Source organism: Struthio camelus, chromosome 12 (genome assembly GCF_040807025.1).
Source record: "Struthio camelus isolate bStrCam1 chromosome 12, bStrCam1.hap1, whole genome shotgun sequence".
In the NCBI taxonomy this organism is placed as follows: domain Eukaryota; kingdom Metazoa; phylum Chordata; class Aves; order Struthioniformes; family Struthionidae; genus Struthio; species Struthio camelus.
Genome location: NC_090953.1, coordinates 313,971 through 334,977, shown reverse-complemented (window position 1 = coordinate 334,977; position 21,007 = coordinate 313,971). Strand labels below are relative to the sequence as shown.

Below are 21,007 nucleotides of genomic sequence, written 5' to 3'. Positions count from 1 at the left end.
TCTCTACACACTGTAGAGCAGGTCTGGAAGGATGTTTCAAGCTGAACACTTAAAGGTGGAATCACCCATCCCTGCCATCTTGGAAAACTTAAGCCAGGGAGTTTAACTAAAGGCTGTAGCATGAGTTATTTATGGTGTGTGATTGTTTTGCTGGATTTCAAGGCTGTCCCTCTGGGGATCCACCACCTGAAGGAGCAACACAGGTTGCACTGCAGGCTCTGTCACACATTCAGTGAACAGAAGGGGACATCCCAGCTTGCTGCTCACACTCACCTCTGGGTCTGAAAGTATCTCAGCAAATTTCTGGTAAGTGAAGGTGCCTGTCTGCAGGATCAAGTCTCCTTCCTGGTCTGAGCTCTGACCACAGAAGATCAGTAGTTTGTGGGCTGATGAATCACACACCAGTGAGCGGACCTGTTATGATGACATAGAATGTTGTCACCACTTTGATTTGAAGTCAAAAAGTTATCTGTAATCCTCACCAGCACTCAGAAGCATAACTTATTCCTGGCAATATTTACTCACTATTCACAAATAGTGAGTTTTCTATACATAAGTTTTCTATATATACGAGAGTATGTTATTGAAAAGGGAAGACACCGCTACTGCCTACCTGACACAGCTCCGTGTCACAGCCTCCTAATTCACATTGAGGAAAGTAGGCCAATGGTAAGAGAAAAATATCCAGCATTACTACACCACGTCAGAGGTTGGCACATTTAGACACTCACCTAGCTTGAATGCCTAAGGTTCAGAAGCCCTCCATCCTGCTTGCTAGGAAGCTCTACAAGCTCCTGAGAAATTCTTAAGATTAAATAGTTCTAAGACACCAACCTTTCCAGGAAACAGCTGATTCCCAAAGGGTTAGCACACAAGGAACCATAAACTCTCATGTCTGCCATAGAGCACAGCATAGATCTTCCTGGCAAGACCAGAACATCTGGCAGCTTCACCACACACTGCAGCAGACTGACAGTGTGGTCAAACTCCAGAAGGTGGAAATTGTGATGACCATGACCTCCATGTCAAACACAGGCAGAAGAGCTGATATGGAGAAAACGCATTGGCATCTGGCCCTTACCTCAGATGCAATGCTGTCCACATTGGGATTTACCAGGATTACTGTCTCCAGAGTATCGCTCCGGTGATGGAGGGTTCTTTGGCCTGGGGAGAGGCAAGAGATTAGACAAGAAGGAAGAAGTTGCTAAGAGAGTAGCCACCAATGTTTTAACTTCAAAAATTCTACTTCTGCACTGCTTTTGTTGCAAGACTTCAGCTTACATTCAGGCCCCAATTTAATCCCTGGGTCTCACAGACCAAAGCGGACCCTTTCCAGTAACAAGGAAAAAATCCTAGCTCTAGATCAGCATAATTTGCCACTCAGATCCAACATGTTTTGAAGTCCACAGTGCCAGGCATATCAAGCTGTCTGCTTGTGCCAGGCAGCTGTGCCCCACACACACTGGCACAGACAGACCATCCCCTTCAGACAGAAGTATCTTGCTTCATTGCAGCTACCAGGAAGAGGTATCTCTGGATGTTGTCCAAGCCTCAGCCACTGTAGGGCTTCATGAGCCAGCTGATGGGTGCTGACTCACCCTTCACTAGGATGGTGCAGCACTGATAATGAATCTCTTGTCATTCTTAGTAAGTTTTTTCTCCTAATCAGCTCGCCATTTAATCCAAACCCACACTCTTAGAAGTGACCTGCTGCTATAGGAATTATCTAGATGCTAAGAATGCTTGTTTTCCTGTCTTCCTCTTGCGATAGTTACAAACAGGAATCCAAACAGGAATCTGCTCTGTATCTATGCAGAAAGGGAAGAGCTAAAGGGAAGAGCTAAAGAACAGGCAAGAGCCTGTCAGTGCAAATATGCATTTTGTATGCTCACCTTGGCATGAATATTACATGGAACAAAATACTGATACAATGCCTGAACCCTATTCTGTTATGAGAAAGAACAGCAGTGAGAGCCTGCCTTCCCAAAAGGAGGGGCTAGATCCATCTTTGCATAACCCTGTGGCAAACAATACTGAAGCAGGACAATGTACAGGACCTCCCTGCAGCATTGCCCTTGACGTTGCAAGCAGCACCTAGCTTTTTGGATTTTGGTCTTTGCAAATACCTAGCACTGGGCATTACATCCAGTCTACAAGTCAGGCACTCAGAAGTTAATTGCTGGAGTATATAGTTTATAGGATTTAAATCTTTCATTGGCTTTAACTCCTCATATAGTTTGAAGGACCATAAGTCTTCACTGAAAATGGATATCTAGTTCTACTCTTCAACTTTCAGGCAACTGCTGCTCTCTTACTATGTTGTTGTTTGCCACTCTCTCTAGCCCACAGCCTCCCATCAGCTCTCTTTCTAGGCAGATCTCAGTCCTTCTGAAGTAGCTTGATGAAATTGGTGTTTCAAAGGAAAATACCAAAAAGAAACAGAAACAGAGAAAGGCCTGGACCAAACTCAGATTGCTGGGATGTTTCACTCTGGCTGCAAGTAATTAAGCATAAAACAGCCAGCTATGTCCAGAATTTGTGTGAATTTTCACACAAATTACTCTTTAGACCAAAATGAGAAAGAAAGGCTTTAAGCTCTCAGCAGAGCTATGTATACGTTGCATCTCTAGCTGCTTTCTGAACTTGTATTCTTTCCATTTTTATAAGAATGGTCCCTCCAGATTAAAACAAAAAATATCACTGGTTGCACAAAGGAAATGCTTACACTTAGCTCAGTGGCATTTCTGCCACTTGGTGTGGGATGTGCCGTATGGATGGGACAGGACTGGGATAGAGCCCCTGCATAAACAAGGGATGCTGCAAGCATGCCCAGAGGGAGTAGTATGGGAAAGTGGCAGGTGGTGCAGATGAGAAGGAGCCCAGGAAGGATTCTGGGGCGTGCACTGCAGCCAAAAGAAGCAACAAAATATTAATCCTCCATGTAACGGTAATTGTAAAAGCAGTGTCAGTGTCCTGGCATTGCTTGGATCCCAGCAGCTGACAAAAGGAGTACCTGGTTTCCTCATTGATGTGTGTCATGCAATTTTCATACAACTTACCCCACACCAGTGCCTCTGCTCACATGCTGCTCCGTGCATCCAGAACAGAAGCAATCTGCTCCCCTCTGTCCCTTTGTCAGAGCTACTGCTGACAAAATAAAACCCAAACAATGCCATTCCCCAGGCCTCAACTTCTGCCACCTTCCTGGCTGTACATCCCAAACGGACCTTTTTGGCAGTTGTTACCCATGTCACTTGGAGAATACAGCTTGATGTGCAGAACCCACACCAGCAGTGGCAGCAGCAGTGCCACGTGAAAGGAGGGCTCTCAGGCACAGAGTGTGATCACCGGCGCTCAGCATGTGGGCATCCTTCCAGGCACCAGGCGCCAAGGCACTGCAGAGGCAATGCCAGTCTGAAGGCTACAGCCTGGGCTGTGCTTGGCAGACAGTGATGAGTATACAGGAAAAATGGCCTGCCTGCAGGACTAACAAGTATGCAAATACTGCTGCTCGCTGCCATTTCTGTGATTCAAGCCCAAGCAGCTGAACTGCCACTGCTGAGACTGGTAAACAAAGTGTGGCTGGCTAGCATTCTGCTCGCATCCTCTCACTCCACTGACCACCATGGAAAAGCCATCCCCTTCATACTTGCAAGAAAGAGAGGGGTCCAAGCTGTGGGGCCAGCAGTTCCTGGCAGATGGACGGTATGACTGGTGAACTAAAGTAGTGCAGACCTCCAGAGCTTGGGCAGATTTCCATTCTTTGACAGCAAGCAGTTGGTTCTCAGAAGGACACTGAAGCACAGCCATGCAGACAGGTCCTTTACAGGCACACCCAGTCACATGCATATCCACACCAAAACCCGTAACTGTGCTTCAACTTAATTCAGAGAGAAATCAGAACAGCACACAAACTCCAGCCTGAACCGTGCACAGTGAGTGAGAAGGCAACAGGGTCACCCCCCACCCAGCCTCTTGACCTCATCGAAGCAGGTCCCGTCCCAGCCCGCTCACACACAGGCTGAGCTTAATAGCAGCTTCTCCTGGCACTGGCCCAGCTCAGTGACAGCAGCGCCTTTGTATATGACAGAGCAAATGCTGGGCTGTGCCGACTGCACAAGGCTGGCACTGGCCTGGCACTGGCGTGCAGCTATCAGCAGCACATCTAAGGCTGGAGAAAGAAGCAATCAGTTCCTTTAAGAACTGTAAAAGGGAGAGGAGGGGGTGGGGGGGGGGTTGGCGGTAACTCTCCAGCTCTGCAGCACTACTATGTAAATGGTGCCTTCTGTCACTGCAGCACCTTTCCTTCAGCCCAGCTGTTTTTTATCAACTTGCACAGCAAAGTCTCACGTGGCAGATGCTGCTAGGACAGCCAAGAAGGTGATATTTCATTTGACTTCAGGACCATAATGGTTTCTCAGTGCTGACATTAGACGACTTCCCAAGATCTAGAACAGGATGCTTTTCAAAGTAATTTACTGGGAAGAGGAAGGCTGAGGAGAGTGCCTGCTTCAGTTATCTGTGTTGTTCTCCCCTCACTCCCCCCAAAAATATGGCTGACTAATTGCTGCCACTGGGGAACTTGCTGATCTGGCTTGGACTCGATGTCCAGAGAATGTTCCTGCAGGTCTGAGGCAGGAATGCAGGCAGCAAGCTTGCAAAACTCAACTCATGACAGAGCTCTGGCTAATGAAAGATGCAGCACAGCAAAGAAAGTTTCCATCTAGTAAAAATGTTCTGGCTTCTTTTGTGAGGCCACGCAACATTCAATCAATTACTGTGGTCCTTTTAGGAAATGGACTGACCTAGGATTTCACCAGGAACGGCAACCTTGATACTAAACTGGTGAGGGGTTCTCCTCCAGCTGCTCAGCACATATGAACTTGGGGTTTAGACTCTACTTCACAGATAAAAGAGGGAAAAAAGAAAGAAAGAATACCAATACGCCTTAAAAAAAAAGAAAAGATATTATTTTATTTTGGATCCTCAAAGAATTAGCTTAACTTGTCTTACAGGAGTTTCTAAAGAAACAAGAAAGCAGTAAAGAAAACATATCAAGCTAACGCAAGCCTTTAACTAGGATGAGTTTCTAGGGCAAACAATATCTCCTGGGACTGGAGATACCAATTTTCTCAGCTGAGGTATATTTTTCCACTGTCCCTTAATAGCCCATTACAGCCATACTCTCAGAATGACTGACACCTTCCCCACAGGATTCTGGTAGGTACCAGACAGCCACGCTGAGACAGATGACTCCTCAAGAGAATTGTCCTGTCGAGAAGGCTAATGAAGTCCCTCCCCACTGGAATCACTAACTCCACAGATCGCTTCATGGAGAATCAGCTCATGATCAGCCCAGTGCAAAGGTTTTAATCAGGAACCTCTGGATGAAATTTATTACGGCCTTCAGGATGCAGCCAAACATGCAACCAATAGACTGTCATTTTTTTGCCTTAAATTCTACAAAACTCCCAGTAATCACCATAACAGACACAATTACTCCATGACAGGAAGAAAGAAAAAGTCAAAGAAACAATAGACCGTTTAAATGAAATTCCACAGTTAGCATAGGCAAGAATTTGATTTTTGAGAATGACTTTCTCCTTACAGACTGGGCTGCATGAGAATCTGCCATTAATTATGTAGTTTTGAAACTCTTCATGGATGGCAATGGTCACAAGCAAACTTTAATAAGACAGCAGCAGATAATGCAGATGGGAAAGGAGTAGATGTCATATTTTTATATCAGACAGGCTCCTGACACTGGCCTACATGGCACTCATAAGCAAACTTGAGACGTTTAGAAGGATCAGCTTAAAGTAGAAGCACAGTGGTTGTGAAGCAGCATTCTGAGGAAAAGAATTATTTGTTCTCAATGCCAGCAATGAAAAGAACAGAAAGAATCAGATTAAAATGCAGCAAGGGAGATGTAAGTTCGATATTAGCAAAACTGGATTAATGCAAAGGATAGTGAAGCACTGGGACCAGCTGCCTGGCAGGGTGGGCCTTGCTGTCATTGTAGGCCTCTCAGCAAGCTAGACAAACACTAGCAGGAGTGGTCCGGGCTGAGCTGATCGGCATGCATATGAAGCTACAGTGATCTCTCAAGGTCCTTTGACAGCTTCTTGCTATACTTTCATGAAGATGCAAAGAGGAACAGTCAACAGAGACTCAGGAGGAGCCTTCACAAGCCCAGAGGACCATGACTCACAGAGAGTGGGCCCTGAGTGAGCAGTGAACACTTATTGTTAAAGAGATTTGTGCTGAATGATAAGAAATCCCAAACTTGTCCCCAAGCACCTGATAGGCCAAGGAGAAGGACAAGATCTCTCCATATCCATCCAGCCAAAACAAAGATCTCAGGTGACTAGGAAAGGGAAAAGCCATTCCTGTGGCTGACTACATTTACGTAGAAAGAAAGGACTCTCTGCCATTCCACAAATGCAGAGAAAGAAAGAGCTGTCTCTGAACAATCTAGTAACTACATTGTCAGCGAAGACACAAAGCTGTTGCCTGGGTCCAGGCTCAGGAAAGCAGCAACCGCTTGCAATGCTATCAGAATCCAGAACGGCAAGCCAGGCAGAATCACTCTGTCCAGTTTTCTGCAAAATCTTTCTATCATCTCTCAATGAGAAAGGCAAATAGGAGAAAGGCATATATGCCGTTCTTTGGTGCAATAAAACGTACCCAGCATCTTGTGGGGATTTCATTAGACTGTGAGAGAGTTTTCATTTTTTCATTCCTCAGGGAGTTCAGGAAAAACTACTAGCATCCCAGTATCCACACACACACACACACACACACACACACACAGAAACTTGAAATCGACAACTCTGAAAATCAGGCTGCCAGAAGCAGATCTCTCCCTGCTGCTATCACTAGTCAGCTGACAGGCTGGTGCCTACAGGGCGCTGCGTGCTCTGGCTGCTTAGGGATAGGACCACGGCAGACCACGGCCGGCATGAGCCAACAGCAAGAGAACAGGCCAGGAAGGTAGCAAATCCGTACAGGGACACAACACTAGGAACTAAGCCTGGCAGTACAGAATGTGTGGCATAGCCACAACCTTTTCTTCCTAAATTCCTTTCTGATCTACAAGCAAATGGCTGCAGACATGGCAGCTAAGGGAATGCCAATCATCCCAAAGTCTCTTTGAATTCAAGTGTTCAACAGCCTAAAGGACCTCCTTGCTGGTTGCTCCCTCTATACAGGCCTGCAGAAGCAGCTGCCCAGACAAAGGACCTAAACACACAGACCGGGGTGTCCTTCCGCTTACTGACGAAAATTACTTGCAACAGAAATAATTAGTGGTGTGACCAACAATGTGCACACAGTGATTGAAAGCTCACTGTTTGGACTGTTATCAGATGTATGTCCTTACTGGACCCCTACCATGGTGAAATGCGTGTGTGACAGTTTCACTGTGAATGGAAAAATCCCTTAGTTAAAATTATAGTACAAGGAATAGCCTTCTCAGGCCCATGAAATTCACAGTCTTGAATTGCTCGGAACGTGGATCTGACCATAGCACTCTGACTATAGGTCTCCAGATGCATTCTGAACATATATCCCTGGCCCTGGCCAGCCTTCTCCAATTCTGCTCACAAGCTGCATGCATTAAATGAAATCTCTTCTCCTCCATTTATTGTGGGAGTAAATTTAATTAGTGTTGAAATCCTCATTTCATATGAATCTTCACTTTGTGTTTTTATGCACATTCTGGTTAATGCAGTCATCATAATGCCTGTGCACTTCCAAGAACGCTCCTATCCATTACGTCCCTGTCAAGGCAGAAAAACTCGAGTCTTTTCAATCTTATCCTTAAGAGAACAATTTCTCTAGTCCCTCATTGCTACTGTCACTAATCATCTCTGAAACTCTTCTACTTCTGCTATAGCCCTTAGGATGAGCAAAAGTGCAAGTATACAAGGCAAGATGGAGACAGAAGATTCACAGGGTGGCATTCTTATATTTTCTATACTATTCCCTATCCTACTCTTTACACATCATAACATAAATTGACACTAGCTCTGCATCAAATAAAGATGTTAAACTGGTGGTCTACAGTGACATCCAAATTTCATCCTGCCATGATGCAGTTAGTTGAATTACAAGGAGACTGCAAGATATTTACCAGTGTGCTTGATTTTGCTTTTTTTGACAATGGATTAAATGTGACATTATCATGACTGCTCAATTTAGTTGCATAAATTCCTCACAGCCATTTCTGGATATAAGTAACTGAGTCAGCTACAAATTTAGCCACCTCCATGTTCATTCCAACCCTTTCCTGGTCATTACTTTATTGGTCAACTTTATATTTAGGAGGAAGTCCTAAAGTCCTTGTTTTTCCACCTCTCAACCCTTAAATTTAAAGATGTATTTCTAATTTGTTTTCTGTCTTTTAGCTAGTTTTTGACTCATGGCATTCATTGCTTTTTTACGCATACACAGTGCTGCATATCCTATGTAAAGATTTTATATATAAATGCATCTCATTCATGCAGGTTCAGGAGAGAGTGCAGCATTCGCCTTCTCCATATAGATCACATTACTTACCATTGTGCAGAAGTGATATCACCTTCATCCTGAAAGATCACAGAGGACACACACAGAGCTCTTTTTCTACAGGACAGCCACCTCTTGAATGGAAGTCAGCTGTAACTGACCACGGGGGCATTACACAATAATGGTGCAGAGGTGAAGTGACGAACAGCTTCTCTAGCTATTACTAAGGCAGCATTTCGGGCTGTGCAGGCTCATGGTCATGAGTGAGGAGGGAGGAGAAGTCTTAACATTTTTTTTTTTTTGGGGGGGGGTGGGAGTGGGGGGAGAGCGTGGAGGGAGAATATGTATATCTTATGTTGCCCATCGGGCCAAGAAGTAATTTCTTTTTGGTGGAGGAAAGCAAGTGATCAGCAAAGCCATAGAGATTTTGGAGCTGGTGTGACTTAATCATCCAGGGCTGTCTATATATGAAAAGAGATTGAGGACAAGACAGTGAAGGACCAGACATTGTATTTTTGGTGATTAGCAATCAAGCAAAGAGGACTACGCAGGGAGGCCAATGCAAACTAAAACAAAGGACAATGCTCTAGGATCACTACGTAACAAATAGAATGCCCAAGAACAAGATGATCCTGGAAGCAGGGAGATGCTCCTGGAGGCAAAAAAGGAGGTCATGCTATCAATATAGATCCTTGTATATAGCAGGTTTTGTCACTCTAATGGAGTGGTGCCTAAAAAAAACATAGTTGAATAATAAATTCTCAGCTGATCTGAAGGGCTGGCAAGTACAGCTGCAAAAGCTGTAGCTTGTCATTTGCTTTGATCTTTCAACCCATCAGACCTCAGAGGTCCTATTTTGTTGATCAAAACTAGAACAACCATGATTAGAACTCATCATGCTGAAACCAGAGACAGGGCAGTGGGACCCAGGACCTCATCTTTGGAAAATATGGTCACCTAGCCCAGAGCATGAAAAAGGCACCTTTCTAGGGAGACTGTGCCGAATTCAGTTATGATTGCTTTGACTGGTGCACAAAACTTTAATGAATACATATAATTAAGCCCACCTTCATTTTGTCTTAATTACGGTACGCTGAATCACAATACACCACTCTGAGTGAAAGTGAGAAATAGAAGTTAATTCTGAAAGGGAGATGCTCTTGCCTATATTGCATTGCACGGTCCTATAACCTTGCCATGCCGATTTCCAGTTCGTAGCTTGCTCCTGTTTCTAGCCTGAATTCATCAGCAGCCAGTTTATCAGTTCTTGCCCAACACTGTGCTTCCATTTCAGCACTGTGTTATAAGGGACATGTTTTGGCCTCCCAAGTCAAAAAAAAAGGCATCCAAATGGAGTGAGTCCAGCAGAGGCCACAGAGATGATGAGAGGGGCTGGAGCACATGACATACATGCAAAGGCTGAGAGAAATGTGTGTGTTCACTGGGCAGATGGGGGAAACTTACTGCTATCTTCAGCTACCTAATTGGAGTGTATACAGAAAATAGTGCCATAGTCTTCTCAGAAGTAAACAGGGATAGGATGAGAGGCAACAGGTACAAGCTGGAATGTGGGCAATTCCATTTCAATGTTAGGGAAAGAAGTTTCACAGGGAGGGGAGTCAAACACTGGAACAGGGGCCTCAAGAGGGTGTGGGATCTCCATACCTGACAATACTCAAAATTCAACTGGATATGACACTGATCTTGTTTTAAAGTTGGCTCTGACTCTGAAGTTGATCCAGTTATCTTTGGACCAGATAACCTCCAGAGACCCCTTTCGATCTAAATTGTTCTATAATTCTAGAGTATGTTTTCATCTTGCCTTTTCAGAAAGAAAAGGCAGGGGAGATTTCACAGAACCACAGAACGGTTGAGGTTGGAAGGAATCTCTGGAGATTATCTAGTCCAGTCCCCCTGCTCAAGCAGAGTCACCTAGAGCAGGTTGCCCAGGACCCTGTCCAGACAGCTTTTGAATATCTCCAAGGAAGGAGCCTGCACAACCTCTCTGGGCAACCTGTGCTAGTGCTCTGTCACCCTCACAGTAAAAAAGTTTTTCCTTCTGTTCAGACAGAACGTCCTGTGTTTCAGTTTGTGCCCGTTGCCTCCTGTCTCGTCACTGGGCACCACTGAAAAGAGTCTGGCCCATCCTCCTTACACCCTCCCTTCAGATATTTAAATTCATTGATTTGACTCCCCCCACGCCTCCAGTCTTCTCTTCTCTTCTCTTCTCTTCTCCTCTCTTCTCTTCTCTTCTCTTCTCCAGGCTGAAGTGTCCCAGCTCTCCCCGCCTTTCCTCAGATGAGAGATGCTCCAGTCCCCTAATCATCTTCATTGCCGTTTGCGGGACTCGCTCCAGTAGCTCTGTGTCTCTCTTGCACTGGGGAGCCTGGAACTGGACATAGTACTCCAGGTGTGGCCTCACCAGGGCTGAGTAGAGGGGAAGGATCACTCCCCTTGACCTGGTTCTTGTTCTATTGCATTTTATTTCAAACAAGCTTTCCCTGGCCTTGGATTCAATTGCTAATTGCAGTTAAAATAACTATTTTTATATGTTGCAAACATCTAATTTTTCCAGTTGTTTTAGGCTTGCAGCAACTCAGAGAAATGGATGCATAAGGTAGTCTAGGCTGCAGAGATATCAGGACCTTGCCATATAGAGGATGCAGACCGTTCATCTGACCATATGGAAACCAAGCCTCTCCTCATCCAGGGAGCATTTGTTCGTCCTCTTTACCTCCTGTCTCCTTCCCACACCCTTTGCTTCCTCTGTCTCTAAGATTATTTGGGCTTATTAGGTTTAGTTCTACCTGTTAAGCAAACACCAATAGTATATTGATACAAAACACCAAAATTTCACAAGCTGGACATGTGACCAGGGCACAAAAGCTACAGTAATTAAAAAATGATCCCTCCTTCTTTCCTGATATCTTATCTGATGTTATCAACATCACTCCTCAGGCTGCCACTTCTGAAAAGACTCTTCTTACGCAAAGGTCCTAGATCTCTCTAAGGCTCAGTCCCTTTTTCCTAAACTTTGGTGCTCCTTGCATTACATGGAGTTCCTGATGCTCTGTTGAAAAAAGTCCACCTTTGAGGACAGTCAACGCATGCAGAAGGGTGCTCGGAGTGCATATATTTGCATAACTAACATGAGCTAGTGCAAGCTGAAGAGCTACCATTTCCTTCATTCTGAAATGACATCACAATGCGGAGATGGTAACTGATTCTTTCATTCAGAAGCTGTAAAATCTCCAACTGCAGCTCCTTTGGTGCCAATAGGCGAAAAAGGCTCCAGCCCCAAATAGGGTCCATTCAGAGAAGAAAAAACAACACATTCATTGGCAAACACTCCAGCACTGTAATGAGTACACCAAGCCACAACTCCCTGGGAGAGAGATTATAAAGACCAGAAGAAAGGTCCTGCCTAGAACGCCGAGCAAGGTCCTGCGTCTTATCCCCTATGTGCAAAAACACTTTCCTATCTTTTACTGCAATATGGACCCATCCCTCTACAAATGCAAGGAAGCCCTCTGCTGTTTAGCAATGAGGGAGAGGAGTGTGCTGCTGCTGAAAGCAATGTGCTAAACCCAGCACCTGAAGGGCACGCAGCTGCTGAAGCTGCTGCTCTCTAGCATGCCAACTGAACAACGTGTAGCTAGTAGAACCAGCCCTGGCCGATAGAGATTTGGAGCCGCTTCGTACTAGTCAGAAGGGCTCAGGATTTAAAAAATAAACACAAAGATTGCTTTGGCAGACAGTACACAAATTAGGAACTGGGGATTCACAGTTCAACCCCTCCTCATTTACAGACTTGCTGTGTATCTCAAGAAAGCCTTTTAGCTTCCCTGTGCCTGGGCACCCTTGCTGCACTCAGGGGAAACAGCCCTGACCTGTCATAAAGGGTGAGGGGTTATATCAACCCTTATGAGATGCTTTAATAGCTGAGAGCAGAAGGGTGGATCTGTGGGCTGCTACAGCATTGGCAATATAAACTGAGATGTGCTGACAGAGCAGCATGGGCAAAGTTTGCACAAGGCCAACCTGCTCTCTGTGTGTCCAAAGCATCCAAGAGAAATAACTTCATTAAACTGAAAAGGAAACCCCTCCCCAGAGGAGTGCGCAGAAGAGATTCTGCGCAGTGTGTGGGGGGGTTCCAGAAAGGAAAGATTCTGGGCAGACAAATTCTATTTTAAGCAAAGCTGTCATTTCCTTTTTTTGGCAGAGGGAGTCAGCTGCTGTAAGCAGAGCATCTATGTGATGGGGCCTGGCCCAGTGCAAGCAGCAGTAACTGCCACTGCCACAGACACAGCATGGAAAGCAAACAGCAATATCTCACTCTGGTTTGACCTTTAGAGGACAAATGGGAGTCTGGAGAGCGCTAGCATCAGCCCCTGCCACAGCTGAAGGAAACAGGCTGTAATGTACTTCTGGGAACTCAGCCATATAGTAGATAACTACCTTCATATTCTGAGTTACATCCCGCTTCCAAACTGGATCACCCAGACACAAAGAAAGGAGCTTAGTCAATTCCCCACACTCTAAAGAGAGAGGACCCACAGTCAATACTGGTTTCCAGAGAGTAAGTTAGATTACAAAGCTGACGTAATGCTTATATTGGCTGCAGCAGTAAAATAGCTATTTTAATGTTCTTAAAAACATTTCTTTTAGTTTCAAAGCAAAATATTGGGTTTTTTTTCCTTCAAGTGCAACAGAATATATTTTTTAGAATGAAATATCAGCTAAAATTATTGATTAAAGCAATTAATTTTTTTTCCTTAAACTTGCAATGATCCATCGGTTACTTTTACTTTTCTTTTTTTCACTTAAAAACTTTGAAAATATTCAGGATACTCTATTTGTTTAGGCACACAAAATCCCAGGCTCCCAGCTCTTCTTGTTTTTCAGACAAAAATAGCTGTACTGCATTCAGCATATGTTTTGATTGAGAAAACATGATAGCGTCACTGCACTTTCCCAGTTTGAATCTCTCTTTGTTCTTTCTTGCCATGACTACTTTGCTCTCTGGGGTCTTGGAATTATATTTTTTCACTCCTCTTGACTGTCCAAAACACTTTCCATTTTATTATCATCTGTGACTACGATCAACATGCTGTTTATATCCCAGACCTGATCATTCCTTAAAGAACTATTAAGGAAATCAGAAGAACTTTATGTCCATGTAGCTATCCTGGGATGCATGGGGCTTGGCTGCTGGCAGCAGATGTCTTCCAGGTGCCTGCTACCTCACAGATCTCATGGCCCTGAGTTAGGTGCCCGAACTCTCAGTGGGGAGACCAACCCCCTAAAGGGGAATCATCAGATACCAACAAGCTGAGCAACTGCTAAGGCAACCAGAAAAACAACAAACAAACAAACAAGGAAACAAACAAACAAAAAGGGGGGAAAGCTGGGCCCTCACACTACGGCATCACTTAACAGCCCTAAGACGAGACATTCTCAGCTGTGACTCCTCTCCTGCAGCCTGGGTGGAAAGCTGGAGGCCTATATTCAGTCACTGTTTTCCTCAGAGGAAGACAGAGGACCCAGAAGAAGATGGCACAGTGGCCTGCTTGCTGGCACATTCATCAGGAGGTTGATGACCTCTATTTGACTCCCTGCCTGCCAGAGATGGGGCAGAGTTGCTCTCACTCCCTCTGGCTGAAGTTAGTCTGTTCTGTATACACAATTAAAACACTCACCAGCACAGAGATGTGAAGTGGATCTTCATACATCTGTGTCCCAAACACCAGACTATATAGTGAGTGTCTTTGCTCCCTCCCCCAACAGCTCTAAGGAATAATTAATTAATTATGTAAGCCACAACTATCTCAATAGGGGACACAAAGAACACCCCCAGACTGACAGTGCCCTATGGTTATGGGGGGGGGGGGGAGCAGGCCTCTTTCTTTGCTTTGGTGCAGTCCTAAATCTATGCACCAGTTCCAGCTCAGATAGGAACTCCAACACCATCTCTAACCAGAGATTATATTTAGCAGAACAATGGGATATTTCCCACTCATTGATCACTATCTTTTGAACAGTAGTGTTGGGTCAGATGAGATGAGACTGTCAGGAAAGATAAGTGGAGAATTACCCAGGTGAAGATTGCAGCTGGTGGTTAGTGCAAACTGCTTAGCAAAGACTAAGAGATGCTTTCAGTGCTAGGCTGGAGGCTGCAGTGCTAACTGGTGCTCAGCTGTTAGATTCAGGTAACTAAAAAGATGTAGAGTTCCAGGCAGCTCCAGCTCTTTGTTCCTCTTCCAGAGACGAGCAGAGCGTAGGACACAGCAAACTCACTTACTGGGTGATCACAGCCAAAAGGGGCTGTCTCAGAGTCACTCCCACGACTTCCTTTCATAGCATGTGATGGCTACAGCAACTGCTTATATAAAAAAAATATTAGCAAAGTGCTGTAGTTTTATCTTTTAATGTGATTCAGCAAAGGATGATGGGATAATGAGGAATTGGCACTAGGCAGTCCTTTGTGGTCTACCAACAAGTGCTTTGCTTCTCATTGTCTGAGAATGTCTACAACAAAGCTTTATTTTGTGTCCTTTCAAACACTCTGTAGAAATAGATAAATAAGTATCTATGTTATTTATCTATAGATAAATTTAAAGGTGTACTCCTTAAGGATTTTTTTAGTGATTTTCTTTTTTCTTAAAAGAAAATCACTAAAAAAAACCCCACACTTTCTTAAAAAAGAAAATCACTGGGTACTAGCAAAGGGAAAACATGTTTTTAGTAGGAATAGTACAATCAGTTGAACATTTAGAGGCAAGACACTGTAAAAGAGTGTTCTCTCCCTGCAAAGAAAGGCTAGGGCAGAGATATGTGCTGGCATTGTAGAGCAATGGAAGGGAGTGTGCAAGTGAGCACCAAAAGCATCACAGATGAAACCATGCAGGCTATGAAATGAGGGAATTTTTAACTGTACCTAGAAAGGAAGGGAAAACCAATGGTGTTTGAGCAGGGAGGTGTTATTGTATGTGCTGGTCTCTACCAGAAGTAGTACCTGATGATTTTTCGTATTAGGATATTATGCATGATATTTTCATATTCAGATAGTGAATTATGTAGCTAAAATTGTGGCACCACTGAACTAAAGCCCTCTGAATGTGTAGTAAGAGACACGCTTCATCTGAAGGAAGAGAATAAACAGTAAAAAGGACAGGAAAACATAATGCAGTATAGAGCAAGAGCGAAGGTACATTGGTTATCTCTACGAAGCAAAGCACTCCACAAGGAGTGCAGAACTGAAAGCATACCCACGTTGGTTTTAGTCTGTTAACATCGGTAACAGCTAAGGAAACCTCCTAGTATCAGTTTTAGCTTTGGTTAACATTGCAGGCAGACTGATGGGAATTTTCAGTATGTATGGTATATTTACCACTATTATTCATATACTAGTTAGACTGAAGCTGGGTAGAGGGAAGAAGAGCAGGTTCGCCTACCTGTGCTGCAGTCGCACCTTCCTTGCACTGTGCAGACAGACTCACTCAGCAGTACAATAAATAACACATGCGCTAAAGCCCCTTAGAGTTCAAGGGTTTCCTGATGTGAGGCTACAGAGGTACAATCTGTGCATGGAGAAAAGGATGACAGACAGTGCATCCAACCCTGAAGTGAGACTTGGCAGTACAGACGGGCACAGGAATGAGTGGAGAAGGATGCAACACATGCCAGAGCATCAGGTGAGCCAGAGCAGAGCTGGTGACACATTCTGGACTCTTTCAGAGGCTTCAGATAGAGGTTTTCAAAGAGTGTCTACCCAGTTATCTTTAGGAAAGCAAACTGGAGAACTGGTCACAGATTTGCTCCAAGCAACACCTGTACAACTTAACATTCTCAGTGTAAAAGGAGCAGTGAAATCCCGAGGTCAAGGAAGAAGAGAGCAACTGATTTGGGACAGAACAAGTGCAAACTTTAGAACAGATCAGAGGCAGGGACAAAACTAGAAGTGTTTGAAAAGCTACAGAGACTGGAGAGGATGAATAGAGAGACACCTTGGTGTCAAAAGCCACAAAAACAAACTAGGATCAGCAAGAAAACTCCAAAGAGGAGAGAAGTTTCTCAACAGGGGCAAAGTCAAAGAGAGAAACTAATTAAGAACAACACTAGACAGGACAGAGGAGGGAGAAACACAGCAGTAAGCACTCATTAGGGTCAAAAGAAGACTAGCTGGGGGACCAGAAAGCAACAGATTTTAAAGAGTATGGGAAAGAACAACAGATGAAATGAATTAATGCCAAAAAGATTAGCATGTGGTGTGGACACCAACATAAAACAGGAGGGGCACAGAATGGTCTGGGATGAAGAAAAAAGGAGCCTACTTTCCAGAAGAACCATTGTTGAGTCTGTCAAGATGGAGCGGAATGAGGTGTTTGAGAGCACATTCAGGTTTCCTTTTGTGAATCTAGCTGGAGATGTTTAAGAACTTACCTCACCATACTGTTACTGCTTGTCAGGAGAATTAACCGTGCTTTATGGTGAGAATAGGCTGTGCAAAATGACTGACTGCCTCCTGGGGTAATACTAAGAAGGTGAAGCAGCAGCAGGATAAGAGCAGGAGATCAAATGGTATGGGAGGTAGTGGGCACTTGCCACATCCCAGGAGATACTTCCTCTGACCATTTGCCTTTGTCTTATTTTCTCTCTCCCTTTTAATACCTTCGTGCCATCTACAGCTCCTCTCTCAGGCAACTTCTGTTATTATATTGTGTCTACCATAGCAACCATCTTATTGCATTCTAATTGCACATACTGTCTCACTTTTATGCTAAAGAGCAATTTGATAGCTCAGCCATTTCAGAACCACTAATTGAAGGCACAGACAGATGTTCACTTTGGAAACAGCTCTATCTATTTCAGAAGTTACTGTTCTTAATTGTTTATGAAATGCCCCTCAACTGGAAGTTACACAACTGGAAGCTGAGCTACATTAACGGATAAGATAAGCCCTTCTAGTTTGCCAAGTGCAGAATCAGTCAGGAGAGATTCCATTCCCTTCAGCAGCTCTGCTTACTCAAGCTAGTCCCGAATCCTTTGCTGTGAAACAGTCTCAGGTCATTCACACGAATCAAAAACACAGAACGGTTGAGGTTGGAAGGAATCTCTGGAGATTATCTAGTCCAGTCCCCCTGCTCAAGCAGAGTCACCTAGAGCAGGTTGCCCAGGACCCTGTCCAGACAGCTTTTGAATATCTCCAAGGAAGGAGCCTGCACAACCTCTCTGGGCAACCTGTGCTAGTGCTCTGTCACCCTCACAGTAAAAAAGTTTTTCCTTCTGTTCAGACAGAACGTCCTGTGTTTCAGTTTGTGCCCGTTGCCTCCTGTCTCGTCACTGGGCACCACTGAAAAGAGTCTGGCCCATCCTCCTTACACCCTCCCTTCAGATATTTAAATTCATTGATTTGACTCCCCCCACGCCTCCAGTCTTCTCTTCTCTTCTCTTCTCTTCTCCTCTCTTCTCTTCTCTTCTCTTCTCCAGGCTGAAGTGTCCCAGCTCTCCCCGCCTTTCCTCAGATGAGAGATGCTCCAGTCCCCTAATCATCTTCATTGCCGTTTGCGGGACTCGCTCCAGTAGCTCTGTGTCTCTCTTGCACTGGGGAGCCTGGAACTGGACATAGTACTCCAGGTGTGGCCTCACCAGGGCTGAGTAGAGGGGAAGGATCACTCCCCTTGACCTGGTTCTTGTTCTATTGCATTTTATTTCAAACAAGCTTTCCCTGGCCTTGGATTCAATTGCTAATTGCAGTTAAAATAACTATTTTTATATGTTGCAAACATCTAATTTTTCCAGTTGTTTTAGGCTTGCAGCAACTCAGAGAAATGGATGCATAAGGTAGTCTAGGCTGCAGAGATATCAGGACCTTGCCATATAGAGGATGCAGACCGTTCATCTGACCATATGGAAACCAAGCCTCTCCTCATCCAGGGAGCATTTGTTCATCCTCTTTACCAACACTGAAAGAAGATGATGTCCCTACTCTGATAGGAATAACAATTCAGCTCTTCCCAAATGCCTCTCTTTTCAATGCTGAACAGACAAGGCCTGCATTTGCTAGCAGAAAGAACAGGTGGCCTTGAAGCTGTGCACTTTTAAATAACTTCCTACATCCCATTCATTGTCACTGTACTTCACACTGTAAATCAAATCCCAGGAATCCAGACCATGCAGAGAAGTTATCAAGTGGCAATTAAATCCAAGAGTGCAAAGTCAAAATACATCAGCAAGGAAAGATGTTGGCAGAAGACAGCTGTTTTTTTCTAAGGGCTGACAGAATACAGCCATTCTATGCTTTCCCACCCTGCCACATACTGTCCACAGCTGATTTAATAGCCATATCTTAAATGCAGATGACATTCAGCAGGTCATCTTCAAAATAAGCAGATGGGAGAGATGAAAAGCTAGTAAGAATAAGACTATCAACAGTAGGGAGTGGGAAGCAGGTGTGAGGAGTCTAAATAGATGCTAGAAATCAGATGTATCAATATTAGGCTGTAGAAAGCTCTGAAGAGGCTCTTGCCAGAAATTTGGCATTGAAATCAGCAAACGGGAAGAAATCTCGGAATAATTCCTTATTTTTGACGGTCATCCCCTCCCAGTTTTCTCCACCTAAATCCCCTCCACCTTTCTCCACAGCTTGCTTAATCATGAGATCAGCTGCAGCATTTCATATTGCATCAGTTGTCCAAAAAAAACCCCAAAAAATCAGAGAAGGAAACAGGACAGATCATGAGCTGTTCCTCCAAGTAAGTCAGGATAAGTAATACTTCACAACTGGGAGAAATGCACAGTTTTCCTGAAGCGCTGCTATATTCTTGTTGTAAAAATATATATCCAGTGATGCATATGCTTATTAAAAGTAAGAAATCAGAAGTTGTCCAGCTCTGCTACTTAAAGGAGTCTTTAGCCCTGAAATCTGGAACAAGACATTTGCCACAATGGCAACAGGTGGGTGTTTTCCCACCAAGGAAAGGAATCATATTTGTTTGAAGCAATTTCTTTCTTATAAGGCCTGGGCAGTATTTCCATTTTTGTCCAAGTACTGCAACTCACCCCTCTTAGGCCATTTTAAGAGGCTTTTTGGAACATAAATCTAGCCAATCAGAAGTAAATCACTGGCTTCTTGCCCACTTTTCCTCCAAGATATTAGTACCATGCGTGCCTTAGGACATATTGACATTCCTTAGGCAACATTCAAAATAGAGATACTAATGGCCTTTTTCTTCTAGCTTCCTACTTAATTATTTAAGAAACTCTGCGCCAGAGCTCAGCAGAGAATGGCAGAGGTGAGCTGATGGGATCCTAGTGAAATAAAAGGTCAGCTACAGCAAGTGAAAAATTTAGGCAAAATCTCTTAATTAAATATTGAAGTTAGTAGAGGAAACAAATGACCAGACTTGCCAGTTATGGTGCCATGCGTTTTTAGCACAATCTATTTGTACTTAAAGCATATTGTGAAAAATAGAAGTAAGTCTCCACAACCTTGATCTATTCACTGGAAAGAATCAAAAGGACTTATCTCAAGACACTACCAAAATACATGAAGAACAGAGTTAGCAAATGTCAGCCCACCATGCAGTGGTACAGTGCAGCTTCTGGACAAGCATTCTGGTGGGAGCTAAGGCTACATAGCTTGTGCTATTTGTTTCCTGCCACCTGGTATTTCTGTTTCCTTACCACTGCCAGTATCCCTGAGACAGGAGGGACTCTCCTTTCCAAGGTTAAAACAGTTATGAGACTTTCAGGTCAGGTGCTCTGTGAACATATTCAATAACAACCATTCATCAGACCATGGCTGCTTGAGGCATTTAGCTGACATCCCAGGAGAGTCAGGAGAAGTGGCTCAGCCTTTCCCATAGGAGGGGGTCTGACACAGTCTTGCTGTGCCTAATCTCCGTGATTTATTTTCAGCTTTCGTTCATACCAAAGAAACATAAATTTCCACGTGCACCGACTGGTGACTATAGGTCAATCCTCCTCCTCCTCTTGCAATTTCCTCCCCAGGATCATAAAAGATAAAACAAGTTTACAGAAGATTTCTTGTACTGCAGAATGCCAGAGCCACAAAGAACGCTACGTACCTGGTCCAGCTGTGAATCCTGACCCCTGAGGTAGGTGCTAGCAAATTGCAAGAGACTTTGGTGCTTCACAAGAAGCACCAAAGCACCATGTAAGGCAGTAATAAGTGCAAAGAGACACGCAGGTTACTCAGTGGGACATGCTGATAACAGACACGCATCTTAAATCCTACCCCCACTGTGGTTTACATGCCTCCTTCTGTTTGAGATTCTCAGTCTTCATCCTCCTAGAGGAAATATCCTAGCCTTTATTTTCAAAAGCAAGGAAACGCTCACTCATTTCTTTCAAAACACAGAAATTGGGATGATGATGCTTTCAGGAATGTAAAAGTCAATTGGAATTGCATTCCCCTTAAAAAAAAAATCCAGCCCAGTAGTGTTCTATCCATTTGAGAGAAAGGTCCAGCAAGACT

The 21,007-nt window shown here is 44.2% G+C and overlaps 1 protein-coding gene across 4 annotated transcripts in view; it reads right to left on the bottom strand.

Moving 5' to 3' along the window:
* Positions 1 to 21,007, bottom strand: part of MAP1A (microtubule associated protein 1A) — a 71,191-nt gene that overhangs the window by 16,872 nt on the left and 33,312 nt on the right. For 3 of the 4 annotated variants that reach the window (XM_068957825.1, XM_068957829.1, XM_068957826.1), the window contains 2 exons: positions 1,082 to 1,164; positions 274 to 414 (listed from right to left, as the gene is read on the bottom strand). In XM_068957825.1, the coding sequence (XP_068813926.1) occupies positions 274 to 414; positions 1,082 to 1,164 (224 nt within the window). Of the gene's footprint in view, positions 1 to 273; positions 415 to 1,081; positions 1,165 to 8,559; positions 8,603 to 21,007 lie in introns of those variants that run through there. The other variant, XM_068957828.1, reaches the window with a different exon arrangement.